This window comes from Schistocerca gregaria, chromosome 7 (assembly GCF_023897955.1).
Source record: "Schistocerca gregaria isolate iqSchGreg1 chromosome 7, iqSchGreg1.2, whole genome shotgun sequence".
Taxonomy (NCBI): domain Eukaryota; kingdom Metazoa; phylum Arthropoda; class Insecta; order Orthoptera; family Acrididae; genus Schistocerca; species Schistocerca gregaria.
In genome coordinates this window covers 58637556-58665389 of record NC_064926.1, presented here as the reverse complement: position 1 = coordinate 58665389, position 27834 = coordinate 58637556, and the positions used below count along the sequence as shown (strand labels likewise).

The following is a 27834-nucleotide window of genomic DNA, read 5'->3' as shown; positions in this document are numbered from 1 at the left end:
GTAAGGTTATCAACTTAAAATTATCAAAAGTACGACAGTGCTTCACACAAATCGGGACTTTATTTTAAAAAAGCCTGACAATTTATTTTAGAACCAACAAATTGTTTATATTTTACACAGTGGGGTAATAAACATGCTCTAACCTCAATTTAAACAGAAAAAATATGTTAAAAATTTGCTATAGTATCAAATTAATGGTATTTCATGGTTATAAATACAATGCAAATAACTTGATGTAATTTTCAGTCTTTTCTGGTGGTGTTTTCTTTGAAAGGGCATTTTTCAATAAACTGTACTGCTGTTATCTTTAAGGAAATAGTTGCAAGGTTCCTCACAAGACATATTTTTGAAATTGTGCCTGATCAATAAAATTCGTTTGAATTTATCAGTTTGTCAACTGAACAGCTATGAGAGAAAACATATGTAGAGTGGGTGCATTATTACTCAAAATGGCGAAGTAAAATTGGAAAATTTTATAACATTTTTAAAGTAAAGAACACAACTCTCTGTCTACTGTCAAGTTTTTCTGAAGCATTGTAGATCTGACAAAGTTCTTGACATTTCAGAGCTGATAAAACAGTTTCAAATTGTTTATTTTCACACTTTTGATTTGTGAGTACTGAAAACCTGGAACCCTCAAAGCAAAGGTCCTTAAAGTTCTTGAGTTTAAGCCATTTGAAGTACTTTAATTCTTCATTGGCTGCATCTATTTGTCAAGGTGTTCAGTGCATATATCATGGAAACAAGATGCATTTTCATTGTACACCTGACCCTCTTTTTCCAAACCAGCTTCTGTAAAGGGATTCAAAGTTTATCTGGCTTAGAGAGGCATGGACGTTTTCTCAGGTCTGTTTTACATTCAGATTAATACATTTCCTAAAAAGTCATGTGCTTCAACAATAGGATAGTTTTTATTTTCAGCAGAAATCATTTTGCAATGAAAAATGGGCATGGTCGAAGAAAGAAGCAGAAGATTTTACTCCAAAAAGACAGCTAGTAGAAAATTTCTTATTTTTGTAGGCACTAGTTTCCTATCTAGAGAGAGGAAGGAAGACTTAAGTGCTGGGTACAATGACAGCCATCAGGTCCTGGAATGTGTTATTAGCAATTGGTAATTTTTGTCCACAAATTGGCAGAAATCTTTCCATTTCTCTGTACTTACTGCATTCACGTGCAAAAAGTTAACACCTCCATAACAAAAGAATCAGTTCTGTGTTGCAAAGTGTTACATAATACATGCTCAGGGCATCCAAAACCTATTATGTATTCATTTAAATTTCCTTTGAGAGTAGAATGCACATTCTACCCCCCCCCCCCCCCCCCCCCTCCAACCACCGCCCCCCACCCCCCACCCCCCACCCCACACACACACACACACACACACACACACACACACACACACACACACACACACACACACACACACCCCCTTCCTGTGTTCCAACACCACTGAAGTTAACATTTGCATTGTGACTAGCAAAAGCAATCTATTGAAAAATATTTAGGTAATGCTTCTTCTAAGTACATAAAAAAGTTGGTAATACTTTCAGATGTTTCATTAAGACTACTTTATAAGGCAAAGATGTTTGCTTGAATATGAGTGCTTTCATAATCAAAATACTGAATTACAGCTAGGAACATTTTCAATGCACCATGATTATTAACATCTGTCCCCAGGTCAAAGTATACAACTTTGTCATTCAAAGTTTTGACAACAACATCTACAGTGTGAGGTGTAATAACATAATTGATAATGGCTTCTGATTTACTTCTTCCACAACATAAATTTTTGCAACCTCAGATTTTGGAAATATTTTTTATTTAACCCTCAAGCAGGCATGCTGTTTCTCATAACATAAGAGGCCTTGTGGCACATTTAGTACACATGTAAAGAATGCAGTCATTATTTTACCAAGGTAAACATGTATGAGCAAAATCACAGAAAAGACCAACTCCAAACATTAAACAATATAGTTGGGTCAGATCCCTGCCAACCACTTATTTGATTACTAATTATCTCATGGATAACTGCCTCATTGTCAGAGTCTGGGTCATTTTCTTGCACTGATTGTAAATTTTTTCCCATGTAACTCACTGTTATCCATTAGTGCTGCTCACTTAGACATATGACAGCACAACTTATTACTATGTTAGCTGAAGCAATAATGAAGTAATGGCTATGGGCTCGGATTTGAAAAGCTACAATGGAACAGCACAGTACAATGTTATTTGTGATTGGCGCACTTTATACATAGGTGCACCTGCCTGAGGGTTAATTTGCTGGTACACTCCATCAATTTATACAAAAGATGGTGGAATCATGTGGTATGCCAGTGTTGCTTGAACATTTATAACTATGGGTGTATGTTTTTGGTCACAAAATCCACATTTCCCAGATGTGGACAAAGGTAATATCATCCTGTTTTTCTGTGGTAAGATGTCTTTCCAAGTCAGTATCACTCTTATCTCATATTAATGTTACTATCATATACTGCACATTTAGCTTCACTTTCATTTCATCCAACTACAAAGCATAGGTATTTTGCTTTTAATTTACCTTTTTCTGCTATCACTACTATTTACCTGAAAGGACAACACACTTCTAATTAGTAGGATGCACTCATGTACAGCAACAGCACTTAACTAAAATTCTCTATGAATCAACACTTCTAAAAACAGTAGCCTATGAAATATCCAACTTCGAATGATTAAGGATCAAGCTTTTGTTTCAGAGCATGAAAATAAGACAGTGCTAGACAAACTAAGATCTCTGGAATCAGGATATTGTATTTGTGGACTATGAATGGCACGTTGCTCCAAAAAGTTACAAAATTGTAGTGAACCTTGTGAAGAATATGTAGCCAAGTGTGTGCAGTTTATTTGAATTATGCTACACAGAAATCTGTTAGATGTTGAATTACAACTTCATTACCAAAAAGCAAATGTTTTCTAAAAAGGAAAAGTGCCAGCTGGATATTAAAAAAAAGCATTGAAAAGCCAAATGTTTTCAGAAACAGCCAGATTGGAAACTCTAGATGAAAGAGTTATGGAACTAAGCAAAATTTAAGATTGCACACAACTTATGGCCATGTGAGCCTAATAAACTGTAGATAAAAAGTTAGGGATTCTGCATTTCCTGGATTGTGAGACAGCCGTGATGACAAGGCCAGTATATAATAGTTAATAGTAGTCATCTCAGTTCCCTTTGGTAGCAATGAATTTGAAGCACCATGGAGTGGATAGGTACTGGGACAGCAAAATAAAGTATGCATGGACACCAAGTTTAAAAATAAACTATTCACAATGAGAAAATACACAATTTAATAGTGGGAACACTACTAATTAATAAATAAGGGAGCTAAAGCCAAGGCTCACCACATTAATAAATTCAATACTTGAAAAACACGAGAGCAAGATGATTAAAAATTAAAAGAAGCCCGCATGTGGGTGGTCCAAAATGAAATTATCAAAAAAGTACTAAAAAAGTTGCAGTAAAATTAAAATTGCCAATTGGCATGGTTCATTAACAAACAATTAAAGGTCAAGAACATCAGTTGATCAATTAATCAATTACATTTAGCAACTGCACAAACAGCTTAAGGTCCAATGATAAATGCCTACCACAGTGGAGCCAAAATTATTTAAAGTACTTAAGTTTTGCATACTACTTTCATTACAGAACAGGATGTGTTGGCCCTAAGGATCAGGTTATGGAAACACGGACTAACCTTAAGAGAACAGAATTTCACTACATCGAAGTTAAATGGTATTTAAGACAAGTATCGAATAATTGAATTAATGTCTGGTAGCCATGCAAACAAGTTTTACAGTTGGTGAAGGTGCTAACATGAAATTTGCTCCAAATGTAAGAAACCGATTAGTAACTATTTTTATGGATCTTAAGCTTAAGTCCAAACATGCCTCCATGGGCAATCAAGTTATGGGGCTTATAAATGCAATGAGTTTCATGGTGCAAAGGCTGACCAAAACTCTAGATTGAACTTATACTAGAAGCCATCTCAAGGCAGTGTTGCTTAGATGTAGGCTACTTAAGCAGGATTTAGAGGAAGTCAGTTGCATTAAATCGGGAAATTATAAAGATTAACTTACCAGTACCATATAGAATTGAAACATAGAACGTCAAAGCAAGGCAAATGCTTCATCTGAGGGATTACAGGAAAGCAAACAATGGGAGTAGCCTACAGTGGTGAGCAGAAATGGAAAACAAACAAATCACAAGATAGTCTCCGTACCAAGAGCTGAGTGGTCAGCGTGACGGACTGTCATACCAAGGGACCTTGGTTTGATTGCCGGCTGGGTCGGAGATTTTCTTCGGTCAGGGACTGTGTGTTGTGTTGTCTTCATCATCATCTCATCCCCATCAATGCTCAAGTCGCCAAAGTGGCGTCAATTCAAAAGATTTGCACCAGGTGACCAGTCTACCCAATGGGAGGCCATAGCCATATGACATTTCCATCACAAGGTAGTTATTACACAGGTGGCTGGATCGAAAACAAGTAATGTATATTTACTAGACTGAACTGGCCAGCGGCCATACCAAAAAGATATCTTTTTCACAGATGCGTGAGTGGTCTAGATTACAAAATGAGTTATTGGTCACTACAAGACCAACTGAAGCATCTACAGGTTTCCTCATGTATTCAATAAATAGGGCATTAAATAACAGCTAATGTGCCCTGTAACATTGACATATAAGCAGAATTAAACACTATTCTAATAAAATACAAGACGTCAATAAATCAAAGGAGGCTGGTGAGTGCTGAATAAGTAACACTCCAGACATGTAACTTGCAGAAAGATTTGACAGAAAGTGCAGGCTTGTGTACACATTCAACCCAGCCTCACTACACAGTAACATGACAAGTAGAGATAACAAAATATAATTATAAGCCATGTTCACTACAAATTGTGCATGTGTGTCTAGAAAATTGGCTAGATACAGCCTGGTATAAAAACAAAAATGAGGGACTTTGACTCACAAAAGCAAGTAAGAGGAATGATCACAAATGCCATCCAGACCGAAAGGATGCAGTGGGTCACACTTCAGTAAAGAACAAGGTTACTACTCATCACAACAACAAAAAGGCTCACTGTATAGTCCACCATGTAGGTTTACAAAGATTTCCCGAGCAGGCTGCACTTCCTCCAATGGTAGAGTAACTGACAGTTAAGCTCAAATTAGCATGATGACACCAGTAACACACTACAGTCTAAGATGCTGCTCTCCAACAATGTTCAACCCAATAGAGCACTTCCAGCTGCCCACAGTGGTGCCAGCAAGTCACTTCCTTTCCTGTTTGTCAAGCATGGCCCTATATTGCCGTTCCCTGCTGCTTACGTGCCCTCTCATGGGTTGATGTCATCTGGTATTTGAACAACAGGGCAGAGGGGTGCACAGGACACATATGATCAATTACTGAGTGCCAAGAATATCACGTAGGTGGAGGACAGAACATAAGGTAAAGTTCTACAGTGTCCAAAGATCATGCTTGACTGAAAAAAGAGCTGTATCCACTAAGGCAATTGAAAGCTGACACCAGAATGGAAGGCAGACTTAAGGAAAAAAATTCTGTTTCCTCATGTTATTTATTAGGTGTTTCACGCTTTATTGTAATGGAGCATAGTCTGATAAGATCATCTGACTTTGTGAAAAGTAATCGGGATGGTAATATTGTTATGCAACACTGCTATTACTTTTAATAGTAAATTAATAAATTCATCTACAGAATAACAATATTTTTATTAGTGTAGTGTGTTATTACTGGATAGTAAAAAATGAAATGGAGGTGTGGGCATGGGTTGCAAAGTTGAAACTGGAGAACATAGCATCAGTGAAGGGCAATTTGTGTTCACTAGAGGTTATTTGGTAGATTGTTTTCTCATAGGTAGTGTAGATAGCAGCTTTCCTGGCAGTTGTGCATACCACTGTGGTAGGATAATTTCAGAAAGTGGTAAGTATGGGGTGGTAAACAAATGAGAAGGGAACTGAAATTTGTAAAAAGGAAATGCCAAATTCAGTTAAAGGAAATGGCAGTTAACCAGTTTGCTAGCGGTTCATTGTTTCGTTGTAGCAATTAAAACCTCTAATCTTTAGTCTCAGTTGAGTGCACTTAGTGTTATTTACAATGGCTGCTATAATTGGAGGATATTTATTTCAGATACAAAGCACAGTTCTGAGATATTAGACTCAGTTCTAGTTCATGTAGGTGGACTGCACCGCCTGAATCAAGACTGGAATTATGACCAGTACCTTGTAGCAGCACAGATATACCACGGCACAAGACCTTTGGGACAGCCAGTTCTTACACATCCTATTGTTCGTTCCATGGGCCTATTCGAAAGAGTGCTTTTCGACTTTTGGTGAGTATTTCTTCTCTCATTACTAGAAGGTATGGCACCATTTAAAATTTTGTAGCTTATTTCATGTCAGCAGCATTGAGTTTTTTGTGACTTTTAAAAATGTTGTTTTTAAATTTGAAACCTGAACTAGCTTCAGTATGTTATTCAGTAATACTGATAGGCTGTGATGTGAGGTGATCAGATGTGGTGAACTGCCAAGAGAGCTAATAGAAGTTGAAACTGTGAGGCAATGGAGAGAATTGACTTAACAATGTAGCAGTGCCGTGCAATAATGCCAACGTAATCACAAGCAAGTTAATGTTTTGGGTCATGATTTGGAGTTATTTCTTGTGATGGATGTTGAAAGGCTTATATATAATGTACATAAACACCTGGCAGTATGGGATCAGAAAAAAAAGTACTACCATAACAGGGATCTGGCACATCACACTGGGAAAGAAGAAACTCAAGATTGTGAGACAGACATGAAGTACTAGAAAGTAAAATAAATTACTGCAAATAAGTAATACAAAATATTGGTTCGGTATATTATCACATTCAAATTAAGTAGTTTATCAAATAGCTATAGATGATGTCCCAGAATGAGGGGAGCACTGAACCCGAACATACTTACCATCAGTGGCCCCTACTCAGTCTGGAAAATTCCAATTCACACTCTTGTGCAGCTGTTTGAAGATGTGTGTACAGGACTCAAAATTCCTGATATTGTGACACACATTTCGTGCATGTATTATGCAGAGCTGTAGTTAGACCCTTCCAAAATGCTGTGACAAAGCATGGAAAGACATCCCAGACACCGATTAATGAAATCAACAGAGTTGAACAATGTGAAGGATCTTCATAGGATTTGCAATTAATGTACCAAGGACAAAAAATATTATATTCAGTATGAAGCCTGCTTGATTATTTATGCATAACTTCACCTCTGTATTTCTAGGTTAGGTGATGAAAAATACTTAAACACTATGTTCTGCTTAACTTAAAAAGACTCATCTAGAATGTTCCATAAATGAAGGTGGCTTGCTAGTGTGTCAATCAAATTGGCCAAGGTACAAAGTACTGACATGTCTGAAAGATATTATGGCTACACAGCAAGCAAAAAGTAACATTTCAAACAATGGAAAATGTAGGATGGAATGTAACAATATTATGAAAAGTAACAATATAATGAAAAGGATAGTTACTATGAAGAGGATATTTGCTACTCACCATATAACAGAGATCTGAGTTGTAGAAAGGCGCAACAACAAGACTGTTGGAAAGTTAGCTTTTGGCCAACAAGGCCTTTGTCAGAAATAAAAAAACATACACACATGCACACACTGACGCAGACACAACTCACACACACATGACCATAGTCTCTGGCTCCTGGAGCCAGACTGTGAGCAGCAGGGCATTATGGGAGAGGCAACTGGGTGGAAGTGAGGAGGAGGCTGGCGAGGGGAGGGGAGGGGATAACAGGGTAGGGGTGGGGGACAGTAAAGTGCTGCAGAGAATATGCAGGGATGAGGTGGAGAGTGGGGCAACTATCTGCAGTCAGGAGGGTAGATAGTGGGTGGCAGAGAGGAAGGGGAGAGGGGGTAGCTGGAAAGAAGAGAAGTAAAAAGACTGGGTGCTTTGGTGGAATAGAGGGCTGTGTAGTGCTGGAATGGGAATGGGCATTTGGGTCCGGACAATGAGTAACAAAGCTTGAGGCGAGGAGGATTACATGAATGTAGGATATATAGCAGGGAGTGTTCCCACCTGCTCAATTCAGAAAAGCTGATGTTGGTGGGAAGAATGTAAATGTCACAGGCTGTGAAGCAGTCATTGAAATGAAATGAAGGACATCATGTTGTGGTGTGCCCAGCAACAGGGTGGTACAGTTGTTTCTTGGCCACAGCTTGTCAGTGGCCATTCATGTGGAAAATCAGCTTGTTGGTTCTCATGCTGCACTCTGTGTGGGCAGTTAGGAACTCTCCCTGCAATATATCGTATGTTTCTGTAGCCCTCCTGTCCCCAACCATTATTAGTCTCGTTAGTCATTGCCTTTACCCATCAGCCCCTTCCCTGTTTCCATTCCAGCACTCCACACTCTCCTACTCCACCAACACAATCAATCATTTTACTTCTTTCCTTTTATGCTACCCCCTCCCCCTCCCCGCTGTCTCCCTCTCACTCGCCCTCCGTCTAACCTCCCAACTGCACCGAGCTGCCCCACTCTCGACCTCGCCCCTACACCCTCCCAGCAAGGGAGTCTGGCTCGTGCTGCCAGAGATGTGATTTTGTGTGTGTGTGTGTGTGTGTGTGTGTGTGTGTGTGTGTGTTAAATGCCATGTTGGCTGAAAGCTCACTTTTCAGAATAAAAAGTAAGTTTGCTGCCCATCATTCAGAAATTATCACCTGAAGCTCAATTGAAAGCTAGAATTAAAATGCAACAGATTCTATTGGGTGAGTAGCAACAATCTTCAGTCTCATTCAGTGCACATTCCTTCTTGTATTCTCATAGACCTGAAATTCCTCAGGCTGAAAATGTCACTTCAAACCCACAAGCGGATGGTAAATATGTCACAAGTTGCAAAATGCTAATGAATGATGGGAAAAATTATTTTGTAAACTTAATGAAGTGTTCATACCTGATGGTGACTATACATTTCTCTGCAGTGGTAATAGCCTTTCAGAATTTTTTCTGCTTCTGTAATTTGCTTGAAAGAGTCAATGCTATATAATCAAATGTCTGCTCTTTCTGAACTAATTCCAAAATTTATCTTCATCTTCTGAAATCACTGTACAAATGATGAAATTCTCCTTGTCATACTCTACTTGTTATTGTTATGCACACAATCATGATGGCCTTCATTACTGATAGCACTATTTTCTACTAAAAACTAATTTATTGGGTCAAGATAAAAGACATCATTTCAAAGCTACTCCACAACTACTTCTCCCTGTTGGCAAGATTATTTTGCAGCATTTGCGGTGTGAACTCTCCATCACATAGCCTTGGAGAATCTGCTTCATATTGCTTCATGGGCAGTGTAAATTTTGGCCTAAATTTTGGCCTTGTCAAAGGTAGATTCAAGAATGTGCCATTGGTAATATGTCACTTGAGTAGTCTCATCTGTAGAAGTGTAAAGGAAAGCTTGCATGAGAAAACTACAAAAACTGAGATGGAATTGTTTTCTAACACTTACCTTTAGGAGGAAAAATATAAGGGACGATCAAATGAAAATGAGACAGATGGAAAAAGTAAGTAAAACTTCATTATTTGAAAATTAATCACCTTAATTGTTAACAATGTATCACACTAGGAGACAGTATGGTCAATGCTTTTTGGAAAAATGTTTTCTGGTGCCTACAGAACTGATTGTACCCAGGCATGCATCTCTTCGTTTGAAGCAAATTGATATCCACAGATGTCTTTCCTCAAGGCTCCAAAAATACGGAAATCGCACAGGGAAACATTGGGACTGTATGGAGGATGTGTAAGGGCTTCTCAGTGAAACGTCAGTTGCATGGTAGAAACAACCTTGGCAGGTCCGCTCACTTCTTTCCATGTGCACTTGCTTCTCTCCATGTGTGCACTCATGTCTGCCCCCTCCCCCTCACCCCTGACATACGCAGTCACTTCTCTCCCTCCAGAGTCTTCTTCCACACCAGTCCTTCAGTCTACTTCTACTTCCACCTCCACCCCCCTCCCCCTCCCCCTCCCCCCTCACAGGCTTTATATCCTTCCTCCCAGTGTTTGCTCTTGCCATCTCCTTCCCACCTCTCCCCCTATGTGTTCTTTTTCCCTCCTGAGGATTTTTCTCCCTTGTCTTCCATTATCTATGCCAACATGCACAGTACTACCTTAAAAACTCTTATGTCCTACTAACCTCAACATTCCCTTCCTGGAAGATCACAACAGGCTCCATAAATTCTCATCTGCTCCATGCTTCAAATGCTGACCTCTGTTACACATACTCACTCTCTCATGCAATGAAGTCAAAGGAGATCAATTATACAATCATCAGTGTGACATCAATTGAATCTCCACAGATACTATACCAGAAATCCAACTTGACCTCAAATCCCTAGGCTATTACTGGAATGGACTGGGAGGTAACTGGAAAAGGAGGTTAAAGCGTTCAAGGGACAAGGATACTGAAAGTGGACTGAAAAAGTAAGTTGTTATGAGGGTCTGCACAGTCTCGCCAGAGAAGGAATATGTGAAGACTAGAAGAATAACAGGGAAGACATGGAATGTAGTAAGACATGAGGGAGTAACTTTCATGGTACTGAATGAGTCTGTAGAGAATAAAACTTGCAGGGTAAGACAGAGATGGGAATATATTTATCAAATCTTCTACATCTACATCCATACTCCGCAAGCCACCTGACGGTGTGTGGCGGAGGGTACCCTGAGTACCTCTATCGGTTCTCCCTTCTAGTCCAGTCTCGTATTGTTCGTGGAAAGAAGCATTGTCGGTATGCTTCTGTGTGGGCTCTGATCTCTCTGATTTTATCCTCATGGTCTCTTCGTGAGATATACGTAGGAGGGAGCAATATACTGCTTGACTCTTCGGTGAAGGTATGTTCTCGAAACTTTAACAAAAGCCCGTACTGAGCTACTGAGCATCTCTCCTGCAGAGTCTTCCACTGGAGTTTATCTATCATCTCCGTAACACTTTCGTGATTACTAAATGATCCTGTAACGAAGTGAGCTGCTCTCCGTTGGATCTTCTCTATCCCTTCTATCAACCCTATCTGGTACGGATCCCACACTGTTGAGCAGTATTCAAGCAGTGGGCGAACAAGCGTACTGTAGCCTACTTCCTTTGTTTTCGGATTGCATTTCCTTAGGATTCTTCCAATGAATCTCAGTCTGGCATCTGCTTTACCGACGATCAACTTCATATGATCATTCCATTTTAAATCACTCCTAATGCGTACTTCCAGATAATTTATGGAGTTAACTGCTTCCAGTTGCTGACCTGCTATTTTGTAGCTAAATGATAAGGGATCTATCTTTCTATGTATTCGCAGCACATTACACTTGTCTACATTGAGATTCCATTGCCATTCCCTGCACCATGCGCCAATTCGCTGCAGATCCTCCTGCATTTCAGTACAATTTTTCATTGTTGTGACCTCTCGATACACCACAGCATCATCTGCAAAAAGCGTCAGTGAACTTCCGATGTCATCCACCAGGTCATTTATGTATATTGTGAATAGCAACGGTCCTATGACACTCCCCTGCGGCACACCTGAAATCACTCTTACTTCGGAAGACTTCTCTCCATTGTGAATGACATGCTGCGTTCTGTTATCTAGGAACTCCTCAATCCAATCACACAATTGGTCTGATAGTCCATGTGCTCTTACTTTGTTCTTTAAACACCTGTGGGGAACTGTATCAAACGCTTTGCAGAAGTCAAGAATCACGGCATCTACCTGTGAACCCGTGTCTATGGCCCTCTGAGTCTCGTGGACGAATAGCGCGAGCTGGGTTTCACTCGACCGTCTTTTTCGAAACCCATGCTGATTCCTACAGAGTAGATTTCTAGTCTCCAGAAAAGTCATTATACTCGAACGTAATACGTGTTCCAAAATTCTACAACTGATCGACGTTAGAGATATAGGTCTATAGTTCTGCACATCTGTTAGACGTCCCTTCTTGAAAACAGGTATGACCTGTGCCCTTTTCCAATCATTTGGAACGCTTCGCTCTTAGAGAGACCTACGGTACACCGCTGCAAGAAGGGGGGGCAAGTTCCTTCGCATACTCTGTGTAAAATTGAACTGGTATCCCATCAGGTCCAGCGGCCTTTCCTCTTTTGAGCGATTTTAATTGTTTCTCTATCCCTCTGTCGTCTATTTCGATATCTACCATTTTGTCATCTGTGCGACAATCTAGAGAAGGAACTACAGTGCAGTCTTCCTCTGTGAAACAGCTTTGGAAGAAGACATTTAGTATTTCGGCATTTAGTCTGTCATCCTCTGTTTCAGTACCATTTTGGTCACAGAGTGTCTGGACATTTTGTTTTGATCCACCTACCGCTTTGACATAGGACCAAGATTTCTTAGGATTATCTGCCGAGTCAGTACATAGAACTTTAATTTCGAATTCATTGAACGCCTCTCGCATAGCCCTCCTCACACTGCATTTCGCTTTGCGTAATTTTTGTTTGTCTGCAAGGCTTTGGCTATGTTTATTTTTGCTGTGAAGTTCCCTTTGCTTCCGTAGCAGTTTTCTAACTGGGTTGTTGTACCACGGTGGCTCTTTTCCATCTCTTACGATCTTGCTTGGCACATACTCATCTAACGCATATTGTACGATGGTTTTGAACTTTGTCCACTGATCCTCAACACTATCTGTACTTGACACAAAACTTTTGTGTTGAGCCATCAAGTACTCTGTAATCTGCTTTTTGTCACTTTTGTTAAACAGAAATTCTTCCTACCTTTTTTAATATTTCTGTTTACGGCTGAAATCATTGATGCAGTAACCGCTTTATGATCACTGATTCCCTGTTCTGCATTAACTGATTCAAATAGTTCGGGTCTGTTTGTCACCAGAAGGTCTAATGTGTTATCGCCACGAGTCAGTTCTCTGTTTAACTGCTCATGGTAGTTTTCAGATAAAGCACTTAAAAAAATTTCACCGGATTCTTTTTCCCTGCCGCCCGTTATGAACGTTTGAGTCTCCCAGTCTATATTCGGCAAATTAAAATCTCCACCCAGAACTATAACATGGTGGGGAAATCTACTTGAAGTATTTTCCAAATTTTCCTTCAGGTGCTCAGCCACAACAGCTGCTGAACCCGGGTACCTTGGAGGTAATTGGGTGCAAGTGCTACTTCAAAATGAAGTTGTGGCTCAGGAAATCAAATTATGGCACGCCACATGATATGTTCCAAAAGACACATGATTCTGAAGCAATACATTTTAATGTATCACCTACAGATAAATCTGCAGTTCTCTCATGGACATTTTTTATACCACCTTGCAATGGTAATGTCTTCATGGACCTTCTAGAGGAATCATTTACCACTTACTTGAATATATTCATTTTGATATATCCATGATATGGACCAAAGGCATAGTGATTTATTCGTGTATTTATAATTATACTCCATCAATGTTACAAACAAGTAGCCGAACAGGTTTTAATTCAACACTCTAAATAATTTAAATCAGATGTTTAAGAGATGGAAAACAAAAAAGTTAATATATCAGTTACAAGTAAAATGTGAAGTAAATAAGCAGGTTCTGAAGGAAACTGTGAATAACACACCTTAAAAAGGTGCTATAAAGATTGCTTGTTTTATATTTTAATTTATTCATAAGTGCAGCATGTGTTTGTATCCTGCAGGTTGGACTATTAATTTATTTTTGCCAGTTGATAATTAAGAATGTGTTAAAAGATTGTAGAAATTGAAAGGGTCTACAGAAGAATCTGCTACTCCACAATAGTGCTGTGAGGTATTGCATGTAATATGTTCATCAAAATTCAGGAAAATAACATAAATACGATAAGACAGTAATATTATGCAACAGACAGTGCTTTCTAGCATTACATATGGAACTAAATGTTACCAGCCTCTGACGCATTTGAAAACACAGCAGATAAAGTGATCAGTCTAATCCTTATTAAATTGATGGTTAACACTTTCTTCTAGCGACCTTTAAGTTATCCTTGTCTTCCCTTTCTGTTTGGTTAAGTTGTGTATTTGCCAATGTAACACTTGATTGTAAAATGTTTGAACAGGCTAAATTTCGAAGGAATAAGTATTTGCATGCTGCCTCTTGAATCTCGTATAGTCTTGGTTGTGTATGGCCAGACTGTTTTGCCCCCTGAAAACCCAGATGCAAAGGATGCATCACAAGAACCAAGACTGCAAAAAATTGAACTCGGTTGGGCAGCTTTGCAGTTCTTCGACTGTGACAGGTAAGGGAAGTGTGCAAATTTGTGCAACCTGGATTCTTGCAGGAAAAAGGTGTTGATCATAGGGTGATAAGATTTCCTGTTCCTCAGCTTATTCATTCTATTTTCTTTATTTCATATATTTGCATTTTAACATATTCTATTATTAATTTTTTGTGATTTCTCTCAAAAAATTTTAGTATGCAGATAATTATGAGCTTAATACCATCCAAAAATTTCATTTGCTGTACCATTCACTGACCTTCATAATGACTGGAAAGGTAACCCAATGTACCAAGCATTAGCTTGTGCCATCAGGTTGTGGGACAAACATTGATCAACAAACTGGTTTAATTCCCACTGTTCTAACACTGCATTGAGGTAACCACTGTATATTATACTTGCGTAACGCAATGGTATTGTTACCGCAGAACTAGTATAAAGATACTGAAAAAAGGATGGTGTACTCTGAGATAAACTTGAAGTGAAAATTGTACACTTTTTGAAAGTCTTGGGTCACTAAAATTATTACTGATTTCAAGTTACCAAGTCATGGAGATGGGACCTGAATATACTGATAGAACCAGAGGTTTATCAGGCTGATGCCCTTAGTCCAGTGGTAACACTGGTTCCCATCAGATCATCAAAGTTAAGTGCTGTCGGACTTGGTTAGCACATGGATGGGTGACTGTCTGGTCTGTTGAGCGCTGTTGGCCAGAGCACGCACTCCACCCTTGTGAGGCCAATTGAGGATTACTTAATGGGGAAGCCACTCCAGACACAAAAACTGGCAACAGCTGGGAGATTAGTGTGCTGATCACACGACCCTCCATATCCATGTCCATTGACACTTGTTGACTGAGGACGACATGGTGGTGCTTTAAAAAAAAAATTAAGTTGATTTTGTATTGGAAAAGGTGTTTTGCAATACTGCTTCTTTAGTGACTGGGCAAGCAGTTTTAAAAAGCTATTTATTTGTTAGGGGAGAGTTATTAGGGGAAATAAATTGGGCCATAAACATAACTTCCTGCATCTTTAATGAAGTCATTTCTTGGAGTAGCGCATAATTTTAAAAAAGACACTCTAGTTTAACAGCAATTTTTGAAATAAAGTATAGTTTATATTAGGTAGCTAGCTTGTAGGTAGTGTTTTATTTGTACTACACTACAGCAAAAGAAAAAAAAGAAAAAAAAGGAAAAACCTGTTCTCAATCACTGTACATAACTCAAGCACTTTTTACAAATTCTGAGGGCAGTTACAAGCCTTTTTGATATGCTTTTTCATTTTGTTGGAAGGTGACTGTTTGCATTCTTTAAAACAATATTTACAAGATACTCTTTTCCATTTTAAATTGAAAAGGTCCTTTTTTTAACCATCTTGCTACTGTTCAATAGTCTATTGTCTATAACACTGTAAATAACACAGAGACAAGGTTATGTTGCAGTTCACTCATCCACCTAGACTTGAATGACTGCCAGTCAGTCAGACCAGTGTTGCCAATTCCAATTAATAATAAGGGGCATTCAAAAAGAAACAAGCCAGAGTCTGGAACGTGCAAACCGGTGACAGGAGGGTAATATTGTGGCGTGTGAAACGAGGTGTGGTTTCGACCAGAGCGTGAAAGTTCACAGCCCGTCACTAGAGGACACATGTGCATGTCACGTGACTATACAGAGCCAGCAGCAGCAGCATGCATCAATTGTCCAACGCCACCAGTCACATTGCAAACAGGGAATGAAGGTGTCAGGAGAAGAGCAAACAGGTGTCGTTCGTTTTCTGACAGCAGAAGGACTTGGAGCAACGAGCATTCATTGGCGAATGTCACAAGTGTGCGGTGAACACTGCATGTCCCTTGCAAGTGTCAAGGTGTGGCACAAGCACTTTAGGGAAGAACAGGTGTCGTTAGCCAATGATGCATGGTCTGGAGCACCTCACGATATTACTGATGACGTTGTCCAGCTGGTGGATGTGCTCATTACCCAGGACTGCCGAGTGACAGTGAAAGCCATATTTGCCGTAGTTGGATTGAGCATCAGAAGTGTTCACACCATCATGAAGGAATGACTGCATATGCGCAAAGTGTGCCCAATGTATGCCCCAGAGTCTTCAACCACACCATGAAGCATGTCGAATGGACCACTGTCTTGCTTATCTGCAGAGGTATGCTTGGGAACGGAATGTGTTCCTGGCACAAGTGGTGGCTGCAGATGTCATGGTGTCATCTCTTCAAACCAGAATCAAAATGGCAAAGTCTTCAGTGGAACCATCCAGGGTCACCACCACCAAAAAAAAAAAAAAAAAAAAAAAAACCAAGGCCATCCACACAAGTGCAGGAAACGTTATGTTAACATTCTTATTTGGCTAAGATGGCCTCCTTCTGATTCACTTCATGCAACACAGGATAACAGTGAATGCCAGCGTTATTTGCAAACCTTGACCATCCTTCGCCAAGCAATCAAATCAAAACAACTAGGCAATCTCACCCATGTGGTCATTTTGCTCCACGACAATCCAAAGCCTCACACAGTCGTGACACTCCTGCAGAAATTCAAATGGGAGGTTCGTGGCCACCCTCCTTACAGTCTGGACCTCTCTCCCTGTGACTACACCATTTTTAGTCCACTTAGAAAGGCTCTGAGGGGCAAAAGATTCACCTTGGACGACGACATCCAGCTGTACATGTGGAACTGGTTGACATCACAGACCCAGGAATTTTATGAGATAGCCATTCACCACCTTCGGTCACAGTGGGGCAAGTGTCTCAACAGCCAGAGTCAGTACTTCTAACATACAGGTACTGTTTTCTGTAATTATGCCTCTGTCTCATTTCTTTTTGAATGCTCCTTATAAATAACCTACAGAATTGCATGAATTGCTAGAAATTATGTCATTTACTCAAAATTTCATCTACTACCTGTTTGCAATAGTAGCAATAGCAATAATATTTATATAGAATAACTGGAGTTAAAGTAAAAAAAATAGTTTATTCATAATAATTTTTGTTGGGGATGTGTCGTGTACCGGTTCCAATTTCACAATTCCAAGAATTGCAGATTCCTTAGGAATCAACTAGTATTGCAATTGAATGATTCCAGTGGCTTGTGCATTGATTCTTTGTTGTTAAATCTTTATTTTTTATGTTAGTGTTCTCATTTTATCTTCACTGCAGTGCAGTCATACGAAAGTAAATAAAGAAAGGAGCAGAATAGAAAACTATCTTAAACACTGCTACATCTGACAGTAAATCTTTTTCTTTTCACATGGAAAACAGTATATGCATCAAAAGAATATGCATCATTCAGTAATGATTTTTTATCAATAATTATTCTTCAATAATATTCAGAGATTTGACATGGATTATAGTGTGTGTTACATTACAAAGTGATGACCTAAGGACAATGTTTTTTTATACTGGTTTATCATTACACAACTGTTCAAAGAACGTATGTGTGTGTGTGTGTGTGTGTGTGTGTGTGTGTGTGTGTGTGTGTGTGTGTGTGTGTGTGTGTGAGCGTGCGGGGGGGGGGGGGGGGGGGTGAGAGAGAGAGAGAGAGAGAGAGAGAGAGAGAGAGAGAGAGAGAGAGAGAATGGAGAGTAGAACCAGCAAAGATAAAAAGGACAGTATAAATGATAAGCAACGTCAGCAATATGTACCCTTCCTTGATACAGCAAGTTGGAATGCTAGAGAAAAAAAAAAAAAAACTAACTTTTAGTATCAGGAGTATCTTCCCATTCCCCTATTTTAATTGGTAAATTATACATTCTAGCAGAAAAACTTTAGAAAAGTACTTTCGTTATAAATGCCTATTTGTAAATGTCCTACCAAAGGTCCACATTATTAATTCAACAATAGCATTAGGCAACACATGTCCGAAACAGGAGAAAGGAATGCAGTAGAAGTTAAAGGGGTTGCTTGGAGATAATGAAATGGGGAAGACAGTAGAAGATCAAATAGGTAAAAAGAAAAGAAATACTTGGATAACTCAGGAGCTATTGAATGCGGCAGTGCTGATCCACATCCAGTAATATTGGTGGCCAGAGAGCAGTGCGGCTGCTGGCAGCTTGCTTGTAATCAAACATGCAAGCTGGCCATTCTGCATTTATCCTCAAACAATTTTAAAGAAACTACTGCTAAAATAATTTGATTCTTGTGAATCGTCATCTTCATGATAAACTGCTTATCATTTTGTTAATCTTAGAGTTATTGTGATATTCTGAGTCTGCTGCCTGCAGCAACAGCCAGTAACTATCTGTCTATTGCCGACCAAAGGGTTTGAGCCTGTGTAAGTTTACAAGAAAAATGCAAATGACCACAAAATTACCAATGCCCATTGTTGTTGTGCTGCACCAGTTGCTGCCTGGCTACTGTCTACTGCTTAAGCTAACTGTACATAGTGATGTTGATGAAAGAGCAAGATAACCATTGCTGATGTGTCCTTAAGTCTGTTGAAGGCTTCTGTTATTGTTTGTGTCCATGGCACCAAGTGTTTGCCAGTGGTGTATTTTCCTTTAAGAACAGCAATGAAAGAGGCTTTGATTTCTGCAGCATTTTGAAAATATCTTTGGCAAAAGTTTATCATGCCTACAAAATGTCTTAACTCTTTAATAGTTTTTGACTGGGGCATATTCATGAAAAAAATCATGAAGTCATCCGTATATGCAAAACAAAAATTCAGACCTTTGAGCAGCATTGCGTAATCTGAAAGCACAAATAGGAATTCAAATAAACTGAAGGGGGTAATAACAGCTATCTTAGGGATGTCATAGGGGCCATTGAAGTTTCTGTATAAGCCTTGTCACAATCAGTTGCACTGAAAACTGGAGCATCGTATAAAGCACTTCTAAAATTCTGAACATTACGGATGGTTAATTATCTGGCACAGTCCTAGCATTTAGAGCCCTAAAATCACTGCAAGCTCGATAGGTACCATCTTTATTATGCACCAGATGAAGTGGAGATGCCCAGGGAGTATTGAATTTGTGTTTAATACCTGCATCCAACCACGTGTCGAAATGTTGCTTGTCTGCAGCATAATGTTCCAGTGATAAGCAGAGTGTGCAGGTGGAGACAGGCTGTCCAGATATTGCCTGCATGTAGGGATTTGTTCAGTGCCATGCTTCCATTGGACTTAGTTGGCTTTGTTAAGTATGGAAAGCTCTGTAGAACTTGCTGATATGGATCATTGTTGCAGGGATCATAATTAGCTGATTATTGCACACTTCACCACACCCTCAAATGATTATTTAAAAAAAAAGATGAGTTGAGAGATTATGGCATTTGTAATAATTCATTCGCCGTCTATTTGCATTTACTAGCCAACAAGCTACACCAAAGTTAGGAATGATTGTATCGTTTGCAGCTTTTACTGTGCACACCTGCTGACAATGTGTAGAACAACTGCACCGAGGGGGTACAACACCAATGTCTGACCCACTGTCAATTAAATATTCAATGCTGTCCATTATGTATTTAACAGAGATATGCTTTACTGAAGCACTTTACACTTGTGAATGTGCGTGTTGTTGTTGTGCATTGAACACCATTTTTACAGTGGTTGACAGAGATATCCTCTTCTAAAATATTGAAACAGCACTGTGAAATCTTAAATCACCCAAAAGTTTATCCTTTCCCTGATCTGTTCTGGTATGAATGGCATCAATATGAGCTTCTGGGATATTCCTTCCTATAACATCACCAGAAAACAGAGTATCCAGATCTAAACTTTTTGTAATGCTTTTACTCTGAATGAATGCTGTAGGGAAAAAATGGAAAATTGTATTGGCTTTCTCCACTAAATTCAATAATGGTACAACTGTCATATGCTGCAAAATGATGTTAATCATAGATGGAAGGTGGTTGAGCCATATCGTACATAATGCTTCTTCTGAAGAAAGGTTCTGACTCGCCAAATTACGCACTGCTCATAATAGTTCTGATGGGCTTCAACATCCGATGTCCCCCCATGTAGGATGCATTGCTTACAGTGTTCACTCAGTACCAACAGGTACTTTATTACTAAGTCTTTAAAGCTTTGATGTATTTGCCTGGCAATTGGCTGCAATACCAAGTCTTGCAGCTCTCTAACCAGCTCCTCAGCCATATTGGTGAAGATAAGGTTCACTTTGTCTTTATCATTGTACACATGGTACTGGTGAAAAATGTATACCATGTAAATGAACCATTCTGTTGGAAGAGTTGTCCAGAAAGTCAGTATTCATACTGATTTTGTTGTAGCTGAAATGTTTATTTATCAAAAAAAATGATGACAAAACTGGGGAATTGCAGTCATATTGCTGCTGATCTTCTTCCATGAAGAGAGGAATCTATTGGTCTATCATTCATGGTGGCATAATATGTTATGCAACATGGATGACTTAATCTCTGAAATGCGGGGTCACCACTGTAGTTAGTTACTTCACTGTAAAGTAAGGAGTGCTGATAAATGATAATGATAATGATGTAAGATACTTTATTTCAAACCTTCATAAAAGAAATCAGTATCAAATCCATTACTTGAGAAATAAGAATAATCCAAAATCCCAAAGTCTCTCAATTCCACACACTCATGTTGATTCCTTGAACAGTCAGTCATTCTCGCTGATATTCTCGTAAAAGTTCAAATTGAAAAATAATTTGATCTTGTTGATCAATGTGCAGAGTTCCCATTTAATTTTTTCGTTTCCTTTTTCTTTGATTTCGCACATCTAGATATAACTCTCAGAGCAAAAGTAAATGTCATGGTTTTCAACTGTTTTAATAATTTTTAGTAACCCCCAAATAACATTAGATGCAATTTTTTTCTTTTTTTCTTTTGTTTTAGGCAGACATTTCCTGCTAAAATGTTTAATTAGTGGCTTAGTAGTGATTAGAGCACTTTTTTCCATTGCATGTGTATACTGTGACTCTGTTGTGAAATAAACTGTGTTATTAGGGTAATGGTTCAGGGAAGCTTCCTTCTTTCATTGTGGCCTGCAGTAGCAGACAAGAGACTGGGACCAGCACCTGCTGCAGGAACACGGCCACATGCTGACACTGAACCTGTGTTGTGTAAGTTTCTCCAATCTGAATGCATGCTGAGCTGACATTGCAACAGATTTCACTTTCTTATACATAAGAATATCTTTGATGTTTTTAAATGGTTTTTTTTTTCAGTGTGCCTGTGGCTTAAGTCAGTTTTAGATAACTGCTGAATCCAGAGCTATAAACATTAAAATGCAGCAGCAATAGCTGTTATAGAAATATAGGTGAAAAGGAGGTTACTAGCCGACCAAAGTTTGTTGAAAAATTAGTGTCATTGAATACAAATGTAATCTAATTTACATTAAAACTAGTCTTCCCACTTACATCCTCGTCTTCTGTCACAGAAGTAGAGAACAGTAAGTAAAAACAAGAATAGAAACAAAATGTTGGGCCACAAGTCATCAGATATGTTTGGCTTGGAGAATTAGTCACGGTGTGTGTAAGTGAACAGCCCTCATACCCATTTCTCACTACAGTGGGTGATAGTGCTAATGGCCTTTGGCTGTGCAGCTGACATATAATGCTGCATTGTCAACTTGGCAGAAATTGCACATACAGCAACTACATTACAGTCCGGCACGTTGGCAATGTCACCAATAGGCTCACCCGACTGCGTCACATTTGAAGAATGAGTACACTTCGAAAATAGGATCCCTTGCTTGTTTGTGAAATGCTTGGGGCCTTTTGGATGTTTCACCAATTATGGAAAATCTCACACTGAAATTGGTCACTTGCAGCTTCATGCACTTAAAACATGATACTACACTCGTATATGATGGAAGTTTACATGGTATGGGATGCTAAAACAGACTGAGCGCTGAATGGATAGCTGCACAGCTGCCTACTGCCCATCCCCAACCGAGAGACCATAAACACTTTTGCGGACTACCAGTAACATCATCTTGGGGAGAGATGGTGCATGTGTGGAGGGTGATGGGAACACACACCATTGATTCTCATTTTGCAGTTGGAAGCAAATGGTTTTGTATTGCGTATGGAACAGTTAACAGTACCAGTACAGAGGAGATTACAAGTACAGAATTCCCATTTGATAGCCAAAGACCATCTCATGACAAGGAACATGCTGTCCATAAAAATATGGCATTTGTGAGTAAAAGTGAAGTCTTTGACAGTGTAACTTCATGTGATACAGTGAAAACAATTCCGCTGGCAGTTGCAAAGTTTGCACGCTATAGATATCAACAAAACGGAAGCACACAAATAAACGTGATTGGTGCTATGTCTTTAAATCCAAAGGAAATCTGCTTAGAATCTCTGCTCTAAAACTGAGCTTAGTTCTTGATAAACTTACCCAATCAGTTGTATAGATTAAGAAAATAGTGCTCGCATTAGAAGAAAAGAAGAAAAAAAAATCTGTTCCATAGGATGTAAAATGTCATGTGAAGTGCCAACACATTCCTTGATCTTTATTGGTTCTTGAAGTTTGCTTTCAGTATCAACACTAAAGAAAGAAGCTGTGAGTGTGCTGAAAAATAATACCTCCAATTTTTTTTAATGTGAGAACCCTTACCCCTTTTTAAACAAAACAAATGTTATTAATATGTTTACTCTTTATTCTTCATGTTTAAATTGTAACAGTCCTCTGCCGCTAGAGGGATCCAAATTGTAACATGTCAGTGTGTAACACAACTATGTCAGTGCATGAGTGACAGCATGGTGTAATTGAGTTTTGGATTCGAAGAGTTTCTCCACACGTGGAGCACCCTCTCCTTCAGCATGACAATGCTGCGACATTTGCAAAAATCTGACACCTTGGGTTAACTTTTGTTGATCATCCTCCATACAGTCCTGACTTGGCCCAATCACATTTTCATGTGTTTCAGAAACTTAAAGAACTTGTTTGAGAACATCGCTTTGAAGTGATGAAGTAGTGCAAGCAGAGGTGAGGGTATGGCTTCATCAACAAAGTCAAATATTTTAAATGACAGTATCGACAAACTTGTCTCTTATTGGCAGAAATGTGTTCAACACCAGGATGACTGTGGTGAGAAATAAATGTGTAAACATGAAGATAAAGATGTAGGACATTAATAACTTCTTCTTTTATTTTAAAAACTTTAGGTGTCTTTACACAAAAAATTTGGAGGCATTACTTTTCAGTGCAATGTATGTCCCTATTTAACAATAAAAAGTTAATTGGCTGATGTGTGAGCTTCTTTGTGCATTTTTCATACTTACATCTATGCTTCTATCACACTTACATTTGTCCTTTAGGAGATAATTCGGCATTGTTGCATGGCTTTGGAACCATTCATTGTGTGTGAACAGTGTTTTTGATGATGGCTTGAAGTTTCAAAGTTGTTATCTCCATGTAGACAATGAAGTAAGACTGAATGAAAAGCTTAGTTGAGATGCAACCCCCCCCCCCCCCCCCCCCCCCGCGCTCTCTCTCTCTCTCTCTCTCTCTCTCTCTCTCTCTCTCTCTCTCTCTCTCTCTCTCTCACACACACACACACACACACACACACACACACACACACACACACACGGCACAAGAGTACAAAGACGTTATTGGACTTGTGGTACCAGCAGAGATATATTTGTAGAATTACCTGCCTCCAGTGTGCAATTAGCCAATTGATTATTGGTAGTGACTATTGACATTACAGCCAAAATGTGTGACTTTATTATTTTGTTGTATATGATGACATGGCAGTACATTCAAAAGAATTCTAATGGAAAAGAATACTAGAGCATCAAATAAGAAAATAAATAAATTAAAAAGTCTGTTTCCTGTGGCAATGTCAATACATGGTGGATTATCGCCTCGCATGATTGCAGGCTTGAATTTGACATGGCATACTATTGATGAGATCATCAGTCCAGCCCTGCCCCAAAATGTGTAATTCTTCAATGGAGAATCTGCATAAGTGGAGCAGAGTATGTGGTAATTGAAAATGCCCAAATGCAGTTCTTCAATCAATCCCACGCCTGTTTTATTGGGTTCATGTCCAGAGAATAGCCAGGCCACTCCCTTCTGGTGATCCTAGGACACTGGAGGAACTTGTTCACGATAACAGAATGATGAGCACATGAGTTGTCGTCATCTGGATGAAATTGTCACTGAAATGTAACTGATATGGTTGCACTGTTAGTTGCAGAATCTTGTTTCTGTAAGGTAGAGCATTGGGATTGCTCTCAGCAACCACAAGAGGTGTATGTGGTCCGATGTAATATCAACCCAGAACATCACTCCACCACAATCACCTTGCTGCACATGTGGGACAGTGTCTCCAAACAAGTTGTCTGCAATTATCAGGATACTAAAAGATCAGAGTTTTGTCCATAAACAACAACCAACATCAATTGTGGGGCACCCATTCTGCATGATTTCTTCCCCATCTGTAATGGAGTGCATGGTGTTGTGTACAATGCAGTGTTCATCATGTTTGGTTTGATACATTACACGATGTCCTGTAGCATCATCAAATGCAAAATGCAGTTCTAGGGTGATGAATCCATAGATCCTTTGACCCAAAAGTCATAGATATTGATCACCTTAGGCAACTGTTGAATGTGGATGGCCTGTGTGGTGCAAGTCCTCAATACTATTCGCCAGTTCGAACTGATTCCATGTGTGCACAACATGACTAACTTTGGTGCACAGATCAAGCAACTTCCGTGGTTGACAAACCATATGTGCACAATGTGATGATGGAAACTCTTGTGATTGGTTGTGACTCCCCTTTGTGCCACAGTCATCTTTTACATGTCCCTACTGGTTTTTACTTTCAGCTGAAATGTTGCAATACATTCTATTGTGGTGTTTTACATGTAGGTAGTGCTCACGGTAACTTGTGTGTGTTTACAAACATCATCATGGGCTACCTTAACAATCAATGCAGCAACTGTCACTATAGCAACACACCTGCATGACATATCAAGGTAACGCAAAACTATTGTTATTGTGTGTACATCAGTTGGTGCTTATGTATCACTATACTGTCTATGTATCACTCTATTGTGTTCATTGTATCTGCACGGGCACTTCATCTTCTACAATTCTGAGAAGTGAAGATTATTCCTTAGCATACAGGGTGTCACAAAAAGGTACAGCCAAACTTTCAGGAAACATTCCTCACACACAAATAAAGAAAAGATGTTATGTGGAAATGTGTCCCGAGACGCTTAATTTCCATGTTAGAGCTCATTTTAGTTTCGTCTGTATGTACTGTACTTCCTCGATTAACCGCCAGTTGGCCTAATTGAAGGAAGGCAATGTTGACTTCGGTGCTTGTGTTGACATGTGACTCATTGCTCTACACTACTTGCATCAAGCACATCAGTATGTAGCATCAACAGGTTAGTGTTCATCAAGAACGTGGTTTTGCAGTCTGTCCAATGTTTACAAATGCGGAGTTGGCAGATGCCCATTTGATGCATGGATAAGCACGGGGCAATAGCCGTGGCGTGGTACGTTTGTATAGAGACAGATTTCCAGAACGAAGGTGTCCCAATAGGAAGACGTTCGAAGTAATTGATCGGCGTCTTAGGGAGCACAGAACATTCCAGCCTATGAGTCGCGACTGGGGAAGACCTAGAATGACGAGGACACCTGCAATGGACGAGGCAATTTTTCGTGCTGTTGACGATAACCCTAATGTCAGCGCCAGAGAAGTTGCAGCTGTACAAGGTAATGTTGACCACGTCACTGTATGGAGAGTGCTACGGGAGAACCAGTTGTTTCCGTACCATGTACAGCGTGTGCAGGCACTATCAGCAGCTGATTGGCCTCCACAGGTACACTTCTGCGAATGGTTCATCCAACAATGTGTCAATCCTCATATCAGTGCAAATGTTCTCTTTACGGATGAGGCTACATACCAACATGATCAAATTGTAAATTTTCACAATCAACATGTGTGGGCTGACGAGAATTCGTACGCAATTGTGCAATCACATCATCAACACAGATTTTCTGTGAACGTTTGGGCAGGCATTGTTGGTGATGTCTTGATTGGGCCCCAATTTCTTCCACCTACGCTCAGTGGAGCACGTTATCATGATTTCATACGGGATACTCTACCTGTCCTGCTAGAACATGTGCCTTTACAAGCACGACACAACATGTGGTTCGTGCACGATGGAGCTCCTGCACATTTCAGTCGAAGTGCTTGTACGCTTCTCAACAACAGATTCGATGACCGATGGATTTGTAGAGGTGGACCAATTCCATGACCTCCACGTTCTCCTGACCTCAACCCTCTTGACTTTCATTTATGGGGGCATTTGAAAGCTCTTGTCTACACAACCCCGGTACTAAATGTAGAGACTCTTCGTGCTCGTATTGTGGACGGCTGTGATACAATACGCCATTCTCCAGGGCTGCATCAGCGCATCAGGGATTCCATGCGACAGAGGGTGGATGCATGTATCCTCGCTAATGGAGGACATTTTGAACATTTCCTGTGTCCGCAGCTCGTGGTCGTGCAGTAGCGTTCTCGCTTCCCACGCCCGGGTTCGATTCCCGGCGGGGTCAGGGATTTTCTCTGCCTCGTGATGACTGGGTGTTGTGTGCTGTTCTTAGGTTAGTTAGGTTTAAGTAGTTCTAAGTTCTAGGGGATTGATTACCATAGATGTTAAGTCCCATAGTGCTCAGAGCCAGCCAACATTTCCTGTAACAAAGTGTTTGAAGTCACGCTGGTACGTTCTGTTGCTGTGTGTTTCCATTCCATGATTAATGTGATTTGAAGAGAAGTAATAAAATGAGCTCTAACATGGAAAGTAAGCGTTTCCGACCACATGTCCACATAACATATTTTCCTTCTTTGTGTGTGAGTAATGTTTCCTGAAAGTTTGGCCGTACCTTTTTGTAACACCTTGTATACTTAGCTCTCACAACATAATTACATTTATTTGTGAAAGGTCACCGATATTTTATACACAAGCATGTGTGCGGTAAAACATAAAAATAAACAAATATTCCCAGTGATATCCACTAGAACATTTGACATCTTTTAAATACATTGTCACGTCAATTTTACGCATGTGAATGAGTGCACCTGTGTGTTTTCATGTGTGTATGTGTGAGAAATTGGGGGGAGGGTGGAAACTGGCTTTAAGGACATTAACCAAAAGCTCAGCAGTCTTTTGAGACTTGTTTTCTTTTTTCCTGTTGACTGTTATAAAATCCACAAATGTATTAATCCCAGTGAGAATTTTCACCGTGTTTGTAGTTTTCAAATTGTAGCTCTAAAATGACAAGTAAGGAAATTTTCAAAACATTGCTCTGAAAGGATCATCTCATTTGATTGATTTCCTGGGAACAATTCAGCAGTGAAATTTTCCAAGAAAATCTGTAGTTACGATCTTGTATCAGAATCTCATATTTGCATATCAAAAACAGAGTATAAAGTATTTCGTGCTCAAATGCCTGGACTTCAAGAAAGCCTATGATTCAGAAGAAAGACAAAAATTTTTAAGGGATAGGATTAGACAGAATGTCTAGTGAAGTGATAAAGTTAACTTTAAACCAAAATGGCTTTCATGGTAAATGTCAAAGGAAAACAGAGTTGTTCAA

General features: G+C 39.5%; 1 protein-coding gene across 1 annotated transcript in view; it reads left to right on the top strand.

The window, feature by feature from the left end:
• LOC126282227 (phosphatidylinositol 4-phosphate 3-kinase C2 domain-containing subunit alpha) overlaps window positions 1-27834 on the top strand; it is a 249561-nt gene that overhangs the window by 81702 nt on the left and 140025 nt on the right. Inside the window, exons 11-13 of the mRNA XM_049981793.1 lie at window positions 6180-6381; window positions 14117-14296; window positions 21205-21320. Of these exons, the coding sequence (XP_049837750.1) occupies window positions 6180-6381; window positions 14117-14296; window positions 21205-21320 (498 nt within the window). The remainder of the gene's footprint in view (window positions 1-6179; window positions 6382-14116; window positions 14297-21204; window positions 21321-27834) is intronic.